The sequence below is a fragment of the Chinchilla lanigera genome, unplaced genomic scaffold, assembly GCF_000276665.1.
Source record: "Chinchilla lanigera isolate Chin_1 unplaced genomic scaffold, ChiLan1.0 scaffold00043, whole genome shotgun sequence".
Lineage (NCBI taxonomy): Eukaryota > Metazoa > Chordata > Mammalia > Rodentia > Chinchillidae > Chinchilla > Chinchilla lanigera.
The window spans coordinates 11,348,404-11,366,448 of NW_004955444.1; the positions used below are offsets into that span (position 1 = coordinate 11,348,404).

Here is an 18,045-nt window from a genome sequence, read left to right on the forward strand (position 1 = left end):
TAATTTCACACTCTGTCCTGCAGAATTAACACCACAAGAATACACAAGACACCACTCCCAGGACAAGGTTTAAAACGTTAATGGTGGCCCACAAATCCATAAAAGAGACATGCAGGCTTCTCTAGAAATTCTAAGTAGTACAATCTTTTGTAAACTATGTGAAGTAGCCAAGTCATTCTGAAGGCCAGGAAGTGGGGCAATATAGAATGATATCCAATGGGTATGTGTGGAGTTGTGAAATGAATTCAAATAATGTAAAATACAAAGAGAAATAATCAGTGAAAATCTAGCAACTATTCACTACAAAGCTGGCATTGACTGGGCAAGCTAATATGAAGTTTTACAAGTAAAACCAATATATATATATTTTAATACTATAACCCAATCTCTAATGTTTTTCTCTGAATAATAAATCCATCTCAAATTGAAGAGAGCCGGGCATGGTGGTACCTGCCTGTAATCCCAGCACTTAGGAGGCTGAGGCAGGAGGATATCACTGTGTGTTCCATGCCAGCCTGGGCTACATGAGCAAGTTCAAGGCTGGCTTGCACTACACAGTGAGATCCTGTCTGAAAAAAATAAAAAATTAAAAAAAATAAGAAACAATTAAAGAGAAATCCAGCACAACTTTTGAGCTGATGGTACAAAACATATGATAGTGAAATGTATTTCTGATGGTTGTAAAAAAGTATTTCTAGTTCAAATTTATAACACATCTTAAAAAGTAAACCAATAACAATACCAATTAATAAGGTGATAGCATTTCTTTTTTATTTGCTTGTTGTTTTGTTTTGTTGAGAGAAGTTCTCATTACTTCAGGTTGACCTTAAACTCACTATGTAGCCCAGGCTGGCCTTGAACTTGTTGAGATCCTCCTACCTCAGCCTCCCAAGTGCTGGAATTATAGACATGTACCACCATATGTAGCTAGCAATAGCATTTCCAAGTATTTTTTAAAATGAAGATGTTAATTAGTAATTAACATATTAAAATAGATCAAATAGACATATCAGTGGCTAAAATAAATAGAGTACATATTATGCTAAATGTACTAGTTAAATTAATACTGTATAAATAATCATTTTATACTCCTATATTATGCATGCAAATGTGTATTTACACATAAAAATGCATATATATACACATACATATATACATTTCTGTAGTTACATGCTGAATTTTGTCATTTTTCTTTTCTTTTTTGTCTTTTTGAGACAAGGTCTCACTATATAGTTCAGGCTGGCCTTGAGCTCACTTTATAGCCCAGGCTGGGCTGCTTCGAACTCACAAACAATCCTCCTGCCTCAGCCTCCCGAGTGCTGGGATTACAGGCGTGCGCCACCACGCCCGGCTTCATTTTTCTATTTTATAAATTAAGGAAAATGCTATGTAGGGTTAGATTCTATATCCCACTCAGAGAGCTGGTAAACAGAACCTTGAAATTGCTGCGCAGAGCTCTTGTGCTCAACTAGTACCTAGACTGCCTATCCTCACATTATACTCCCAAAAAGTGTAGTTTCAAAAACTGGCACACTCACCTATTCATGAAACTTTTCAGTAATGCCAATAGGTAGTACTGTGAAATATATTTGTCATTATAAAAATATTGACTAAGAAGGAGACAGGCTGACAAGCATTAGTGACGGATTTAAGAGGTAGTGTTTTTTACCAATCTCTGTGCATACTCTATCATTTATAGTCCCATGTGATCCATGACATTCCATTACAATAATGATTCAGAAACCAAGCTCCGAAATTATATAAGTGTCATAAATTTATGAAAGTTTGGGAAGCAAAAAAATATACTAACAGTGAATTTACTTAAAATAAAGGGCCCTATAGCTAAAGTGGCACATAAAATAGTCATAATGGACATAATGGGATCTCTCTTGAAACTAATGCATTTATTCTGAATGAAACTCAAGTACGTATGCTTTCTACAAAGAGCACTAAGAGCTCATTTTAGTGATTTTTCCCCTAAAGATCTGCTTCCTACTCTATAGATAAATGTGTGATAAAGTAGCCATCTTTCCAATAATTATGGCCAGCCTTTTTTTTAGAATGTCAGACTTTTTAAAATAATTCTTTCAAAAGATCATCAAGAAAATACGCAATTTTAAAGAAAATGCTACAATGAGGTAGCATATACAATACCTTCAAAAGGAGAGGGTATTTGCATATCCTCTGTATGGGAGTTACCAAGTAGCCTTCCAGGGGAACATCGGTGTTTTTTCGCCCTCCAAGCAGCATGCAGTTCTGGGTGGAAATATGCACAATCAAGTACAGTACATTTTTCACACATGGACTGCTATATTTTCTTCTCTCATGAAAGTTTATACTGAAAAGTGGTGAAAAGAGATATCCTCACATATGTCTTCTAAGAGGAGCGTACTGTTTTCAGTTACAAATAGCACAATCTTTCACATTGGTTCCAGAATGCAAAATACATGTTGAATCTACACAAATTACTTCATAAATATTCTCTGGAGTTTGACATGTAAGGGAAAAGGTAAATATAAAGACAACACTAATGATAAAGAGATGGAGAAAGGGAGAGGGAGAGGGAGACAGAGAAGAGACAGAGAGAGACAGACAGACAGAAACAGAGATTTTGTTCAGAAAAAACAGGACCTTGTGTTGTAGAAGAGCAGGTGTAAAGAGGTACAAAGGCAATGAGGTTATAACTTCTAACTAAGCTCTACCACTGACCAGTCAGTGATATGTCTTTGGCTGATTTCAGAGTTCTAGTTTTCATCTCTGGAAAACTGGCATGTTTCAGCCAAGTGATCTCTAAGTCACACTCAACAAAAGACCTCAGGAAAGCCAGTCACAGAGAAAGAGGGAGGCCAGAAAAGATCTCCACAGAGATCAAGGATTATAGAAATATAAAAACCACCAAACATGGACAGGTGAGCTTCTTCTAACCATAAAGTAGTGATCAAGAGAAAACTGAGTCAGATAAATAAAGTCTTCATCTTCTTAAACAATACAAAGAAAGACTTGGAACTTGCCCAAATCTTGCCTTTCAGAGTGACGGCCATAGAAGGAATACTTAAAATCTAACAAAAACTGATAAACTAGTAGCTTCGATACCATTTGAAAATATTGTTCTATATTCATTAAGAAGAAAGCCCAAGTGCTGAGCAGGGCAGGATGTGAAAGGAAGCCCAATGGTGCAAAACCGTCTCCTCCACTAACCTGGAAACTTATCCTCACTCTCAAGTCAGTAAAACAAAACCCACAAAAGTAACTTCCCCCAGACACACTGGAAGCAGAGCAGCAAGTGGTGCTTGTCATTCTACAGCATGTTCTTGGGGAATTCCTTTCCTTCCTTCAACCAGAGTATCAAAATATCTGCAAGGTATGTATGGTATTTTCTCCCAGGAGAAATCTTTAGAAACACAATCATCTAGATATTATCCACATATTTCCAGTAATATTTCAGGATCTGAACATGACTTAGCACTCTTATCAATGTGGCCACTCCCTACTTCGCTCTGGGCTGTAGAGCCATAAAAGAACGTATAACTGCCCAAAACATTTCCATTTTTTTGATATTATAGAGATTATGCACTCTCTTCACAACTGCAGAGGTTGTTCACTATCTTAGATTGGCTTAGAATCATGAGCTATACTAAATATCCATGCATAAAAATGTATTTCTTAAATAAGCTTCTAGAGATTTTCCTGATCATAAAGCTTACTATGGTCACAGCATAACCAAGGACCTATCATCATGTACAACCTGAAAACTAAACAGAACGACCATCAGCCCAAATTTTGTCAGCTTGGAGAAACTTGGTTGTGTGCACCTGTACAAAAGACCTAAGAAAGTCCCACGGGGCATGAAACCTGAATCAACTTGCAAACTCCCTGATTTCAGACTCGTACTCACATCCATGGACAAGATAGATAATAATGTTCAAATACTTTTGACAAATCCCTGGCTGACTATTAAGAAAAGCAGTCACAGGAGTGATTCCTAACAAGCAAAGCTAAATTATAAAAACAAATAAGCAGAGATATTATGAGTTGCACAAATAAGACACACAAATTCTTGGATTAATTTTGAACAACTTACTAAAACAAAACATATGATACATATAAACAAAAAATAGTAACTAATCTCAGGTTGAAAATATTAAAATCCAGAATCGCTACAGTGTCATAGTTACTTTTCTCTCATTGCTGGGACAAAATACCCAACATTCAAAGTTAAAGGGGAGAAGGTTTATTTAGCTTACAGTTTGTAGAGGTTTCAATCCACAATCAGCTGGCTCCAAGGCAGCAGGGCACACGGCAGAGGAGCAACAGTTCATGGCAGCAAAATACAGCAAAAGCAGCAGTGGAGCTTAATAGCGTCTTTCTGCCCCTTTTATACTCTATCTGCTGCTGGGACTAAGGTGGTGCTTAACCAGTCAATGAACTAATCTCACACCCTTAACTCTAGCATCATACACTCTAGATTCAGCCACTTCTGAAAAGCCCTATGACCACATGAGGCTTTAAGGGGACATCTAGACACAAACCATAACATAGAGTAATTTGTTTAAATGTCTAGCTTATAATAAAAAATTATGAGATGCACAAAGGAACAAGAAAATATGATTCACACAGTAAAAAAAAAAAACCTCTCAATGTGCCCAGTTGTTGGATTTAGAAAACAAAGAATTAAAATAGCTACTATAAATATGTCCAAGAAATCTGCTGAACCCTGTTTTAAAAACTTAAGGACAATACACTGATAATACATAAACAAATAGGACATCTCAGTAGAGAATTATAAAGTTAGCCAAACTAAATAGACATGAAATGAAAAAAATAATTCCCTAGTTAGGCTAAACGGCACATTTGAGATGGCACAAAAAATACTCAGTGGAATTGGATACAAACCAATGGAAATGATCTGATTCCCTTTAAAATATTAAAGGCAGAGATAGAAAAATACGCATTATATAAAGTATGAAAACAACGTAACAAATGCCTTCTCATCATTCAGAAGCAATGGATGCCCTAAGGAGTGGAATGGCGTATTTAAATTGCTGAAAGGAAAATACCTACAATCAAGAGTTTATATCCAACAAAATTATCCTTGAAAAATGAAGGCAAAGTAAAGATATTCCCAGATAAAATGTCAGAGAAGCCAATACTAATAGAAATCTCTTATAAGAAATTAGATCATTCTTCAGATTAAAAGGCTCTAAAGTTGGAGTAAAATATACCAGAAGAAATAGAAGGCTAGAAATGGTAAATAGGTTAATATGAAAGACTGTATAAATATACACTAAATATATAATAATCAAAGTTATACCACTGGGTTGCAAGGTTCATAACATATAGTGTGACGTGTTTGGCCATAAGAACCCACTGGAGGAGGGAGGAAATGGAATGTTTCTCACATGCACATAGGAAATATTGTAACAAAGTACCACGTATATTTTACTGGAATTATATCAATAGTAACAGAAAATGAACTTGATAACACACATACTGTAGTTTATAGAAAAAATTATTTTTAATATTCTTAAAATAGGGGCTGGGGATTTAGCTCAGTGGCACAGTGCCTGCCTGGCAAGCATAAGGTCATGAGTTCGATTCCTGCTACTGGAAAAAAAATATCCTTAAAATATAGTTCACAGAATCAATGGAGGAATAAAAAGATACACTAAAAATACCTGTCTGACACACAAAGAGACAGGAAAAGAGGTGCAGAGACTCATAATAAAAAGTTACAAAATGGTCCATATAAATACAACCGTATCAGTAATGACGTTAAAGGCAAACAAACTAAACACTTCAGTCAAAAGGCAGAGATTGTAAGGTTAGATAAAAAGCAAGATCTGACTTAGGCTGCCTATGAAAAATATTTCAAAGATCATCACAAGTTTCTAAGAAAAATAAAGAATAAAGATAAAATTACAAGTAGTGAGAGGGCTGTCCCTGCCATAACAATATCAGGAAAAGAGACTTTAACGGAGGGGCATTTCATAATGATAAATAGAAACAGGAATCTACCAGCAAGAAGGTATACGCATCTAAAACCAGAGCCCCAAAACACATAAAGCAAAAGCTGACAAAATTGAAGGGTAAGAAAGACAACAATTATACTTGGACACAATAACTCTCTTCAATAATGTGATTCTCCATAGTACGACTAGTAAGTTATAGCTTTCTTAATTCATTTGAATAATATTCATACCATATAATATGTGTAATAAGTCATAATTTTAAAATACTTCAAAAAAAAAACTAGTAAAAACTCTCCATAAACTAGGAATATAATAAAAACCTAAAAAGAGGTCTACAAAAAACCCCTAAATTTACAAGGCAAGTGTGTCTACTTTGATACTCTTACTCAACAATCCACTGAAGGTTCCAGCTAGTACCAAAATGCAAGGAAAAAATTATGACACTCACATTGGAAAAAGAAGAAGTAAAACTTTTTTTTATTTTCAGGTACGATCCTGTGTGTAAAATATCCTGAAGCATCTCCAAAAGCATTACTGGAACTAATACATGAAATTAGATTGCAGGATAAGAGGTCAATATATACAAGTCAACTAACTTTCTCTATACAGTAATAAACAACCCAAAAATGACATTAAGTAAACTCCAATCACAACAGCATCAAAATAATAAAACACTCAGGAAAAAATAAATATAATATCCAAATACAGATTTCTTAAATATGGTAAGAAAAGCATGGTCATAATGGAAAAAAAATAATAAATTAAATTTCATCAAATTCTAAAACTTATTTTTCAAAGAGAGTATTTTTTAAAATGATCAGATAAATCACAGTGGGAAGAAATATCTGAAAATTGTATTTTAGATACAGAATCTGCATTCAAAACAATGAACAGGCAGCTCAGTATAAGGTAGACATTCTAATTTAAAAATAGCCAAAAGATTTGAATAAGCATTTCATTAAATATATGACTGGCTAATAAGCAGGTGAAAGCATGCTTAATATCAATAGCCATCAGAAAAATGCACATTTAGACCCCTGTGTGATACCACTACACACGCACTAGTATGGTTATAATCAGAAAAACTGGTAACACTAAATTTTGGCAAAGATACGTAGAAATTAGAATCTTCCTACAGAGCTAGCAGATATAGCTCATCTATACCAGCAAAAGAAAACTTAGAACATGATCAGTAATTTCACTCCTATGATCTACCCAAGAGAGTGAAACTTTACGTGTACACAGGACTTACTGCATGAATGTTCATAACATTCATGGTAAATATTATACACTAAGCTCAACCTTAATCTTTATTAATTTAAAGAGACATAAACAAAATATGCTATAGTCAGAGTGAAACAGTATTCAGGTATGAAGCTAAAAAACATTCTCTAAAAATGAACCTCAGAAAGACTTTACTAAAAAAAAAAAAATTAGGCCCCAAAATTATATTGTATGGTTCCATTTATATAAAATATCCAAGAAAGGCAAATCTAGAGATGAAAGCAAATCATCAGTTGCCTCGAACAAACAGTAGAAGGAGACGTAGGCTGTAAAGAGACTTGAGGGATTTTTTTCTCAGGTGACAGAAATGTTCTACAATTGGATTTGGGAAATGCTTGTGCAACTCCAGAAATATCAGGAACTGCACACTTATACTGTGGTCCTCACTGTCAGTTAGATTGTCCAAGTAACTGACAAAATATGTGTTTATTTGTGCTACCTCAAAAAATTAAATATATATTCTTGCTATTTTCATGAAAATTGCACAAGGAATGTGTAGGAGAAAGGTCAAACTTTACATTTGTTTTCTCCCTGATTCGCGTTATTTCTGTTTCTGCCTTATTTACAGGTCTTTGAGCGGAAGTAAATGAAGCCCTGGGGAGCCAAGGATACAAAGCAACGCTGAACTCCAGCATGAGTTCTTCACTCCTGGAAACTTGCAGGCTCTCATGAGCAATTCATAATCAACCAGGAGAGGGCATTAGCAGTATTTCCCCATACACAGCTTATTTATCCTAGCTCTCGCTTATTTATTCAAGGACTCTGCCTGCATTTATCAAAGCTTGCATATGCTGAACCTCACAGTACTTCACAAATGGCTTTTTATACCACACTGATGCTACTCCTTGATTCTTACTAAGCCTATCAACAAATATTAACACAAGGTAACACATAAACGTGTACTTACCAAAAGAAATGTCCGAATTGTTCTGATTTTGTTAAGTTCAAGAAGCAATTTCTGTGCTTTTTCATGGTTACTACAATATTCATCATAGATACGAAACTTGTCTTTCTGTGAATTCAAGACAGAATAGAGTCACTTTATTCATTTTGAAATTTTAACCTGTTGACATATATAAACTTCACTGTTTTCTGGATCTCAAGAGCTATATTAAGAAAATATAGCTACATAAAGAAAAGCCTAGAAAAGGAGAAATTCATAATCCACCCGATCCATAAAGAATAGTCTAGAAAAGGAGAAAGACATAAATTGCACTCCCATATGATGCATAAACTGTACTCTAATACGATGAATGCAATCACAGAGCAATGAATCATGTGGTGGCAAAGAATAGAGAACACCGAACCGCTCTGTGAGACCATGGAGACAGGTTTTAAAAAGATGCTATTCTGTGCAAGGTCCAGGGGAATAAATCCTTGATTCCGAGGCAGGGAGAGGGTAAAAAGCCGTATTAGATGAAGAGAAATTCATGTGCCAGATCATAAAGGAATAGCAAAACTTAGTACCCTGCAGTTCACAGACACCAATTTGGATGGTGCCTCTAATAGGGAGACTGACAAACAGAACAGTATAAGGCAACAAGCAGCTAAGAGAATGACAGCCCCTGAAGACATGGCAAGTGAGAAGTCATTTCAGAGAGAGATAATCCTTAGCATAGAAAAGCCAGGGAATAGTAGCTGCTTTCAACAGCTGTTATACTGCAAAAGGTAAATGCACGTAGCTCCAAAACATAACACTCGGACCTTTGGTGGGAATTATAAAAACAGTGATGGGCAGATTTGAGCGGACACAGAGATCTTCTAATCATTAGAGTTATCACTAAAAGTGACAAAGTAGGAACAAAATGAATGGTTTTCATAGACAGAGGGAATTCTTTCCAAAAGAAAGGAGTTTTAATATCATTATCTCCAAACTCCCTTCCACTTGTAAGTTTCCTCAAATTGGTTATGATTAATAACTAACAGTGCAGTACCAATAAAAGGAGACACAGAATATTTATTGATCAAATATAAAAAGTCTATCCTTTGACATGTCAAAGTCATGTGTTTGGAACACTAAGCACTATTGTACATAGATAGCAGAGAATTATTGAATTAGTCAGGGATGAGCATGTATGAGCCAGATGAAAATAAACTTCAGGAAGTTTAGCTCAATTCCTGGATGACATATTCATAATGTGCTATTAGGGAAATGACTGTCAGACTGCAAGATTCCCATAGGCAACCCTAGACTGAGATAGCAACTACTATGCTGGCAGAGAATTCTGATTCTTTCTTGCAAAGCAACAGGCATGGGTAAATAGACACAAACACCCACGGCTTCCAACCACACCCAAGAAAGAACAGTTCGACCTTCTTACATGCAAGAAGCCTCTCCCTTTAATATAATTATCTTTCTAGAACATTTCCTGACTATTAAAAGAACATATGCTGAGCCTGCTCATCATATACAGACAGATATTGTTCATCAAAACCTTTAGGAAAGGGGCTGGGGATTTAGCTCAGCGGCAAAAGCGCCTGCCTGGCAAGCGCAAGGTCGTGAGTTCGGTTCCCGGTACCGCAGAAAAACCAAAAAAAAAAAAAAAAAACCTTTAGGAAAGACAAACTAGAAAATAAAAATATACAGTTTGATTGCTATGTTGTGATACATATTCTTAAGTAAAAAGCTCATTGTATCACATTTTCATAAATATATGGATTCAAAATGGTACTCTGAAAATTAGCATTAAGGGAATGGCATAAATAGCAGCATTCATTTTCATTTTCTTTTTTTAATACGAATGCCTTTTAGTTCTGGGAGTAATGCTGACTGCTTAGGTGGTTTCTCACTTTGCAACTCAACTGCATAAATAATTTCAGCTATGGTGTATAAAGAAAGCCATGGAAATTGTCACACAGGTCTGGGCCATACAATTTGTGACCACTGAACGCCAGCTCCTACGCCTTCTGCGCTGCTCAGTACAACCTTCTGAGAAGCCACCCTTGAGGAAAATCCACACACAGCCATACTCAGTTTGTTCACATCCAAGTCTGTCACAAGCTGATTAACAAGAGAACATTCTGACTAATAAAAGCTCATAGTGCCATTTTAAGAGTGAGGATTTTCCGCTTCAAAAGAAAAATGCTCTGCGTTTGAGGGAAACATAAAAATCTATTCATTATGAACAGCCTGAATATTCATTAGGATTCAAAGCTAGAGAGGATGCGAGGAACTAACTTGTTGGGAAAGAGAAAAGGCTGTTCACTCTTCACTGAGCAAAATGGATGATGTGAGACACTCTCCCTTTTCTGCCTTGGAGTACAAGATTTCACTGGCCTTAAAAGACCCTAAACTTTTGGGGTCAGAGTTTACTTCTAGCACTGAATTCACACATTTTGCTATGCCAAGAGCTAAATCTTAAAATCAAGGGAGAGAGAACTTTTTAAATAAACAGAAATTTATCCTACAAAATGAAGAAAGCAGGTTCCCACTTCTTGTTGAGCATTAGGTTCAGGATGTAAGCATTCTTCTACAACTTTTAAGAATTCTTTATGTACTGCAAGGATATCTTCGATGTTGGAAAACAACATCTGTAAAAAAAAAAAAAATGTGTAAGTGCAGTAGTGAAGCAATAAAATAAAATTTTAAAGTGTCTATGAGAGTCCAGTATTCTCTCTACAAGCTGAAAATTTCAGTGGGGAGCTATGCTACATCCATTCCTTCCTCTTGCCTTGCTGACAGAACCTAAGTTTTATCCACTTTCATACAACTTTGCAAACCAGGACACTTAGCCTGTCTTCCAAGGCAAAGTCTGAGTGGCCAAATCCAAGCATGACAGGATGGTCTGAAGTTAAAACTGTACACAGATTTGTTGGAAGACTTTTGGAGAAGGGTATCTGCCCCTAGGAAGGGCATCCTGGGATACACAGAACTTCTGTCCTTCTGAAAAGTCCTGTGTGGGAGTAACAACTCGGACAACTATGAGGTCACTCTGTGGCCAGGGGAAGAGCCAGCTCAGATGCAAAGCTGATGCCCTGGAAGGCAATCACTGGAGAGGATATAGCAATCTGTTGGCCTCCCTGAATCACCGGTGGGGAACCTCTTCATTCATCCGGAGTTCTGACAGGTGACGCAAATAGTTTTCCAGTCTATTTGGAGCTTAAATTGATTTTGTTCATAAGCTCACTAACTAAAACAGCCCCATAGTGGGAAAATTTGAAAGTTGAATATTTAACTTATGAGAAAATAAGAGCCAGAAAAACCTAAAATATCCTCAAAAGATTTTTTTCACTTGCAGTGAAAGACAACAGTAAGTTAGCATCATCAATATCAAAGATGATTTATAAAACTTGAATAAATAAGCACTAGAGGATAATTGATTCTTATTGGTCATTCTTTATTTTTTCCAAACTCTTTAAAATTTTCCTCATGCTGTGTCCGTGTGTGTGTGTGTGTGTGTGTGTGTGTGTGCGTGCACGTGCATGCCTGCGTGTATTGTTGGGGATCAAATCCAGGGTCCTCCCACAGTGGAAAGCTCTGCTGTACCACTTCCCATCCCCTTCCCCACATTTTAAAAGAAATGTTATATATCTGCTTCTGAGTTGAAGACATACAGACTTTTTTCCTGTACCCATGGAGTATCCAAGTTTCATTCTTTAGCAACCACACAGACCAGAGGTCCAGAATTGCCCACCTCCTGTCGCTCTGCCAATTGTCTGCCAGCTTATTCAACTTTCTTCCGCTCAGAGAAGCTAATGTTAGGTCTTGCTTCTTAAGTTTATTTTTCTTCCTTCCTTCAAACACTTCCAAGACCTTGGTGAAAAAATTCTCTAGACTTACATGCCTCCTCTAACCCTACTTTCTTTCCCCACACCCTGGCCCCTTTTTCACATTATTACTGAGATGGTGACACTGGCCCAGGAACTCATGGGGCACTGAGGAGAAGTGGGAAGTTCCTGCAGGAGGGTCTCACAGGTCACACGTCACCGCTGGGAACTCACGCCTGCGACAAGCGGCCCTTGCCCAGCCTCACCTTCACTGTTTCCTCCGTTACATTCTTGTCAACTTTTGCAGCTGCACACTGGTTCATTCGGTGTAAGAATGCCTGTGTGAAACAAGAACAGCCATTTAAAAGTGACATTAGGGCAAAAAATGACTGGGTGATGATCAGAATTAGATTAATTTTTTTTCAAGAAACCCATTTAAAGATCCAATATCTGAGTAAAATAGTTATGTTGTAACATGTGAGCTCCTGTGCATAGCTGCTCCTCCCTGAGAATTATACTTCCTTATGATGTAAGGCAGAGTCAAAAATCATTGTCTGTATAAATTAAATTTATCCACCCAGGCTTTCAAAGTTCTGGGGTAAACATTTAAAGGCAGGTGTTTCCTAAACTTTTAAGCATTACAAAGCACAAAAACACCAGAATCTGATACAATGCTATTTCTAATAGAAAAGTAAAATGGCAGAAATTGTGAAGTGACTCCCTTATAAATAAGAAAGTCAAAGACAGACAGACAGATAGATAATATAGATAGAATATATATATCCAATGTAGTCAACAAATACAATGACTGTTTAAAGTTTTTTAAAAATATGACAGGGAAAGACATATTGCCACAAATCCTCCTCAAAGTACTCCCCCTCACTTCAAATACACTTAAGAACTTTGTAAACCTTATTTTCAGAATATTTGGCTGTAAGCATGCTATAACTTTTATTTTAAAAATCTAAAAGCCTCAAAACTATTTCAAAAATCACACATATGAACCACAAGACCTCACTTCTAACCTGAGCTTCCTGACCATCCTTATTCCTGAATAATCAATTTGTTTCAGATCCTGTAACTACAAAACCGTATCAAAACTAACAGCCTCAACTCTTTATCATCAGTTGAATTAAATAAAATGAATAAGGAAGTGTTGGATGGAATCTTAATTTTTATTGGAATTGTGATCTAAATTTTTAACTATTAGTTGAAGTTATGTATAACTGGCTGAGAAAAACATTATGAGCATTCTGATTTTTATTTTAGCTTTGTTATTCTTGAGTATTATCCAAACACTCATACCACAAATGCTTTTCAGATCTTTCTATTTAGTTTTAAAATAACAAGGATGGTTTACTTGACTAGTTTACATTTTATGTTGACCACATAGTAAACAGGTAACATCTTGTGCAAGCAAAACTTAAACTTCATTTCTAGAATTATAAACCTTTTCTTCATAAACAGAACTGAGTCATATTCTGCAACCACTAAATTAAAGCTAGGAAGTAGTAAAACTGAGTTAAAATATGAGTTCAAAAGGAACATAAAGCCAATGCAGTATACCACATCTTTACCTGACATTTTTACCTTCTTATCCACCATGACAATATGGAACGTTTTATTTAAATGTATATAAAAGAAAACCTGGAACAATATCTGACCAGGTATTTCTTTTCAATTGTACCACAATGCAAGCAGGTTTTAGATTGTTTGCTGGCAGTGCCCAATCATGAAAATTGTTTGACTTTAAAAAAAAAAAAAAAAATTTAATTCTTCCTTCTTGAAAATAAAAATAAATACATTCTCAGAATTATCCAAGATCTACCGACTCCTTACAGACCTCAGTAACTGGGCATTTAATACTTTTCATATCAGTCAAGGAAACATTAGTAACTGAGTCACAAAAATACATGACAGATTCCATCCAGTTTTAACTCTACATTCAGTTGTTCCCACTAGTCCAGTTTTACAGTTAGATAATCTTCATCTTGACACAAATATATTTGAAAATGAGCACTAGAAAATAGCTTTTTAATGACAGTGGCTCTTGGGGTTTTTACTGTGTGTAAGACTTGGAGAACTTATAAATTTTAAAAGTTTTTAAACCCTATTTTAAACCCTATTTCTCAAAGGCTGATTTAGCCAATTGGTTTAGGATCTAGAAATGTGCATTGTGAACACACCCCTAGGTGACTTCAGTGTAGCTTCATGACACATCCTTCTGATATTCATTTCTTTATATTTATTGTTCCAAACATTGAAAAAAAAAAACAAACTTAGAGATTTACTGGGAAAACAAGCTTACTGACTTCTCTGACTTTCCACTCAAAGTCAAATAATGCTTATCTCTGTACATAACCATCTTACCCAGTCACTTGGAGTTTTGGTACCCAGCCAGAGGATCCACCCTCTCTCTATAAAAATCATGATCTGGCCTATGTGCACTGGTTATGATGATCTCTGAAGGCCAAGCTGATGCACACAGGCAGGACAGATCAGATAGGTTAGGTTTTATTTGGAGAAATGAGGCCGGTAGACGCCCTTCTGGGAACACTTCCGCCCACACATGTCAACATGTGCTCGAGTCACCATCAGCCCCCTACCAAGGGTTGCACAGACATACATCCTCGGCTAACGCTCTTGTCAGAGGCTACTTTTTTCCCACTCAGAGAGCAGAATCCTTTATTTTCTCTTTAAATTGACTTATATTGTTTTACTCTTATGTATTTGGAAAAAAGAATTTTAAATATCATACAGTAAAGTTTAATAACACCAAAAATGTCACCAATTTGGTATTGAGATCAAAAGAAGGAACTCACTGAGATGGGAGAGGGAGACGACAGCAATCTCAGCTGCCCGTTGGTGCCGCTGCCATTTCATTTGTAAAGCAAAGCTCACTACGTTTCATTTTCAAAATACATTTTCTTATTTTACACTTTAAAGTTATAAATCTATGGTTTCCCTCCCTCTGCTTGTCCCTCCTGCTCTTTTCATCAGTCAGGCACACAGACAGTCGTAGATTATTCTCAAGCAGATTTTAATAGTTGGCACTTTCAATTCTTGACATCTGGTGCCACAGTATCTTGTGGGCATTCAGCTTTATTACTTCTAATATTTTACATTAGCAGCACTCCGTCACTGTGAAAATGGGACTAAGCAATATGTATACTGTAAAAAGAGAAAATTTCAAGAGAGGCTGCCCTTTTGCAGGAAAAGGTATATTCATTTTATATAGATTATATACCTAACCCAGCCCTGACCTTGTTATGTTTTTCTTACAAATATTGATATATTTTATTATAAGATATTAAAAACACAAACACATTACATTTATCAATAGCAGTACCCAGTTCATTAGAAACGTGTCTAAGTATTAGGATGCTCTAAAGTTCACAGAGATGGAAACAAATTTTCCAAACTGAAAATTCACTTAAAAGTTGAAGTCTGTCATAGACAAATACTATCAGCTGTTTTCCTTAAAGTGACCGGCTCACTTCATTTTTCTGAGCAAATGCCTGCCAAACACTCCAAAACAGAAACCATTCTTTGTCCCACAGTCATTATTTCAAGTAAATATGATGTTCCATAGCAACTCAAACAATCACACAAGCTCTTTTCCTGGAGACAAGCACAATACTTGCGCAGAAGCACATAGGTAGACACAGGATATTAAAAAAGAAATGCGCAATAATGAATACCCCATAAAATTACTTTTGCCTGTCTTGTAAAGAATATTTTTAAGCAAAACCGTCCCCCCCGTGGGTAGGTGGCAGCGAAGTACACAGGGACTATAAGTACAGTTCGGTGCTACAGCACTGATTCACACTACGGCATCAGCAGTCTCCTGCACCACTGCCTCCACACCATCAGTAATGTCACCATAGTAAAAAAAAAAAGTCTCAGTATTACTATGAAAAAAATGTTGAGCTTGTATATATCCTGAAAGGTTTTCACAAAATTCCAAATCAGACTTCTCCTTGAGAAGTTCTGTTCTGTGTATACAGGATGTACTGATGTGCATCACAGTCAAGTCTCCGCTCCACCTTGCAAGGAGGAGACAGGTAAATTGAAATACACAATAAAGAAGTACAGTTTCAGTACATTAAAAGGTAAGGGGATCAGCATGTAGCTCATGGTGGAGTGCTCGTAGCATGTGAAGTCCTGAGTGTGATCCCAAGCACTGGGGAGGGGGAGATTGAAGGTAAATGCAAAAACCGACCAATGAGTTTACTGTAATAATAAACATATAAAATATTTCAAAAGCTATATAATACCTTGTGATAATTCCAAGGGCTTTTCAAGATCCAGCGTCCAAGGTCTGTCACCATAAATCTATACTATTCAAAGCTGCTATGGGATTAAACTTGATCTTTCTCTTAGTACATCTCCGGCATTACTTGGGCACACTGGCCAACTTCATTTGCTCTCCTTTGTCCCTTGTATGTCTCTCCATATCTGCATCCACTCGATACAAAAGACTCTTAGTGGGATGAGGGGAATACATCCCCTCTCAATCTCCCAATTGGGTTTCAACATATATGTTTTGAGGGACACATACGCTCCAGCCACAAGAGTATCACTCCTCCCCACTCCAGCTTTGATTCTCTCTGCTCCTCCTCCTCGTCCTCCTCTCTCTCTCCCTTTCTCTCTCTTTCTGTCTCCTTCCCTCCCTCCCTCCCTCCCTCCGTTCCCTTCTCACTCCATTCTACTTCCCTCACTCTGGACCACTTCCCAACCCACACTAGCCTTCCTATTCCTCCCCAACATTGTATTGGCCTTATTTCCACCTCAGCATAGTTTTCCAATCTCCTCCTCTGCCTGGAATACTTTGTATTGGTATATCTCTTGTCTTCATTCAGTTTTCAGCTTAAATGCCAGGTCTTCAGATCTCTCTTAACCACCCAAAGGAACATGTTCCATTGGCTAACCCCTATCACAGCCAACTCCCACATGGCTTTCCTTTGCCTTTCCAATAGCCATCAATATTCCGTTGCCTAACCCCTATCACACTCAACTCCCACACGGCTTTCCTTTGTCTTTCCGATAGCCTTCCACGTTCCACTCCTCAACGTTCCAGTGTCTGTTTTCTGTCTCCTACATGTAGGTGGGAAAACTTGAAGGCAGAGACTATTCCTTTTCCCCTTCCAGGGCAATACTTGGCACTTGATGAGTATTCAATTCATTTTTGAGGAATGAGTAAAGAATTATGATCTTAACTAGATGGTTTACATTACTATTTGTGCAGTATTAATTTTGCTAGTGTATTACTCTATTAGTCACTTTCTCATCACTGGGAGAATATAACTGACACCCAGAACTGAAAGGAGGAGCAATTTGTTTAGCCCAGTTTCCAGAGGGTTCACTCCATTTGGCAGCTCTAAGGCTGAAGCAGTATGGTGGAAGCACATGTTGGAGAAAAGCTACTCACCTCGGGGCAGTCAGGAAGCAGAGAGAGCAAAGAAAGGCCAGGGACAACACTTCCTTCCAGGCATGCCCCCAATGACGCACCTCTTCTGAACCAGGCCCCATCTCCAAACACACAAGACTTTTGGGGGACATTCAGACTTAAACCGTAGCATTCTGCATTTAGCCACCAAAAGGCTCATGACCATCTCATTATGCATAATGAATTTAGTCCATATCTGAGAGTTGCCAAAGTCTTAACAGTTCTAGCTTTGCTGAAAGGTCCAAATCCAAAGTCTCCTCTGAGACTCAAGCTAAATTCTTAGCTGTGAGCCCTGGTGAAAATAATTATTTTAAGAAGTTAAATACATCAAACAATGACACAGAGTCAACATTCCAATTTCAAAAGAGAAAACAAGGGGATAGAAACTGGACCAAAGACCCAAAACCAGCAGCACAAACATTAAATCCTATAGCTTCATATCTAGCTCCTGAGGCAAATCGTGGTAAGACGGGAAGTCCAAAAGGCTTGGGCAACCTGCCCCAACTGCCTTGATGGTAGTAGCCCACATGGGCTTTCTCTTGGACAGGGCCTGCTCACTGCTTACAGTTTTCCTCAGTAAATGTTTCACATTCCTGTCACCTTCAACTTCCTGGAGTCTCCATAGCTTCTCAGAGG

At 37.1% G+C, this 18,045-nt stretch overlaps 1 protein-coding gene across 1 annotated transcript in view; it reads right to left on the minus strand.

Moving 5' to 3' along the window:
* Window positions 1-18,045, minus strand: part of Prex2 (phosphatidylinositol-3,4,5-trisphosphate-dependent Rac exchange factor 2) — a gene marked incomplete in the record, with an annotated part of 260,363 nt that overhangs the window by 194,086 nt on the left and 48,232 nt on the right. Inside the window, 4 exon segments of the mRNA XM_005392120.2 lie at window positions 2,155-2,256; window positions 8,161-8,265; window positions 10,662-10,784; window positions 12,227-12,298. Of these exon segments, the coding sequence (XP_005392177.1) occupies window positions 2,155-2,256; window positions 8,161-8,265; window positions 10,662-10,784; window positions 12,227-12,298 (402 nt within the window).